This window comes from Microcebus murinus, chromosome 6, assembly GCF_040939455.1.
Source record: "Microcebus murinus isolate Inina chromosome 6, M.murinus_Inina_mat1.0, whole genome shotgun sequence".
Lineage (NCBI taxonomy): Eukaryota > Metazoa > Chordata > Mammalia > Primates > Cheirogaleidae > Microcebus > Microcebus murinus.
The window spans coordinates 619784-621966 of record NC_134109.1 but is presented as its reverse complement, the minus strand read 5'-3'; the positions used below and the strand labels follow the sequence as shown (position 1 = coordinate 621966).

Genomic DNA, 2183 nt, shown 5'->3' with positions numbered 1-2183 from the left:
TCACACCTACACTTCAATGTGCTCAAAACCTCAGAGCAGTCAACCGAATTGTCGTCACTCAACTGTCTCATAATTCCTAATCTCAATACCTTCCTGCCATCAATCCCCTGATGCCACTTTGCTGGGGGAGAGAGTTGTTGCCCTGCCCTTCTCAGCGTGGCCTAGGATGGGGCAGGCAGTCATGAGTGCCTCCCCTGAGGGGACAACAACGCAGTAGGGTAGTAGGCAGTGATGGCTCCTGGGCTCTCTCTGCTCTGCAGAGGACACGAAAGGGTCCTTCACCTCTGAGGAGGGCACAGGCCAGCACAGCATGCTGTGTAGGATGCACTGCATGTCTTCAGCATGGCAGCCTCAGCTTCCTGAGCTGCTGAACCTCTTCTACCCTCCCTAGAGCGACCTCTTTTCCTAGGCACCATTGTTTGCCTTTATTGGAATTTACACAGATGAGTTGAAAAATTACAGCAGCAGAATAACAAATATATATCAGTATAAATTAGTCAGAATCCACAGAAGGGACAACACCAAGGGTGAAACCAAATGTAAACTGTAGATTTGGTGTAATTATGATGTGTCAATGTACCTCCATTAAAATCTATTTATGAATCTGTTGCAGTATGTTGACAGTGGGGAAGTTGGTGGCTGTGCAGGCCAGGTGTAAATGAGAACTTTGTACCTTCTCTCAAAGTTACCATGAACTTAAAACTACCATAAAATAAATTTCATTTAAAGTAATTAAGAAAGACATTTTGGGAGACATTTTGGCCATTTATTATGTATAAAAAGGCATGTACCATGTACCTGAGGATTCTTACTTCAGTTTATTTATCCAACTGATATTAAAACTTATGTTCACAATAATAACTCAGTAGAAATGCTTGTACTAGCTTTATTAACTGGAGTCTTCTGTCATTCTCTAAATTCTGTTGATACAGTGACAACCGAATGAAACCTTTACAATATAATTAGAATGTATACATGTGTCAAATATTCATTTTCCTCAACCAATTAACCGATATTGTAAAAAATTTAAACCTAACAATCCTCATCATTTTCTCCTCTGCAGCACAGCTGCATCTCCCTCAGGGTTTCTGACCCCCTCAGTATGTGGGTTGTCACACTGTGTCTCTCGCACAGTAATACACAGCCGTGTCCTCGGGTCTCAGACTGCTCAGCTCCATGTAGGCTGTGCTCGTGGACGTGTCCCTGGTCATGGTGACTTGGCCCTGGAACTTCTGTGCATAGCTTGTTCCTCCACTGCTAGGGTTGATTCGTCCCATCCACTCCAGCCCTTGTCCAGGGGCCTGTCTCACCCAGTCCATATAGTAGCTGGTGAAGGTGTATCCGGAAGCCTTGCAGGACACCTTCACGGAGGCCCCAGGTGGCTTCACCTCAGCCCCAGACTGCACCAGCTGGACCTCGGAGTGGGCACCTGTGCAGGGAAGACAGGAGTGGGTAAACCCACCTTGGCTGGCTCCAGTCCCTTCCTCACCCTGGGACTGGGGAATCCCTCACATGTAGCTGCTGCCACCAGGAAGAGGATCCTCCAGGTCCAGTCCATGGTGAGGAGCTGAGCTCTCAGGGCCTTCTCCAGTGGGGGGACGTGGCTGTGGGGTGATGCTCTCAGGACACAGGCATAGCTGTATTTAGCTCAGCAGACCTCGGGTAGTTTGCATATTCATGAGGCAGGGCATTTCATAGCCCTAGACCTGCCCCAGTATAAGAAAGAGAAACATGAGGATATGTGGGCCATACAACATCAGGGAGATGCTGAGGACAGGCGTTCCTGCAACCCCCTTGAACTGTATGTGCACAGAGGTCCTCCCACTGAAAAACAAGCCCCAAATACAGGTTATTCACTGTGAACCCACATGTGAATTGCATGGACAGATCCGGCACCATCTAGGGGCTTTGACACAGGAATATCTTTTTCTTTGGATCAGTGAAATTCTTGAAATATTCTACCCAGTTATATGTAAAAAGCTTCCCTTGCCTCCAGCTGCTTACTCTTAACACATGTAGGAGGGCTAGAGACCCTTTGTAAATGTGGCTTTCATTAAAGTACTGTGTTACATCAACACTCACAGCTGAGTAGGATATTCATACAAATGTCAACATATCATATAAAATTATTATTACACATTTTCACAAAAGGAATACCCAGTCCCCTAGAGCAACCCCATCCC

General features: G+C 46.4%; 1 gene segment (V, D, J or C); it reads right to left on the bottom strand.

The window, feature by feature from the left end:
- Window positions 1-917: 917 nt before the first annotated feature.
- LOC105885983 (immunoglobulin heavy variable 1-2-like) lies at window positions 918-1605 on the bottom strand. The segment is given in 2 exon segments: window positions 918-1429; window positions 1513-1605. Coding segments are annotated over 2 exon segments (363 nt in total).
- Window positions 1606-2183: the final 578 nt, after the last annotated feature.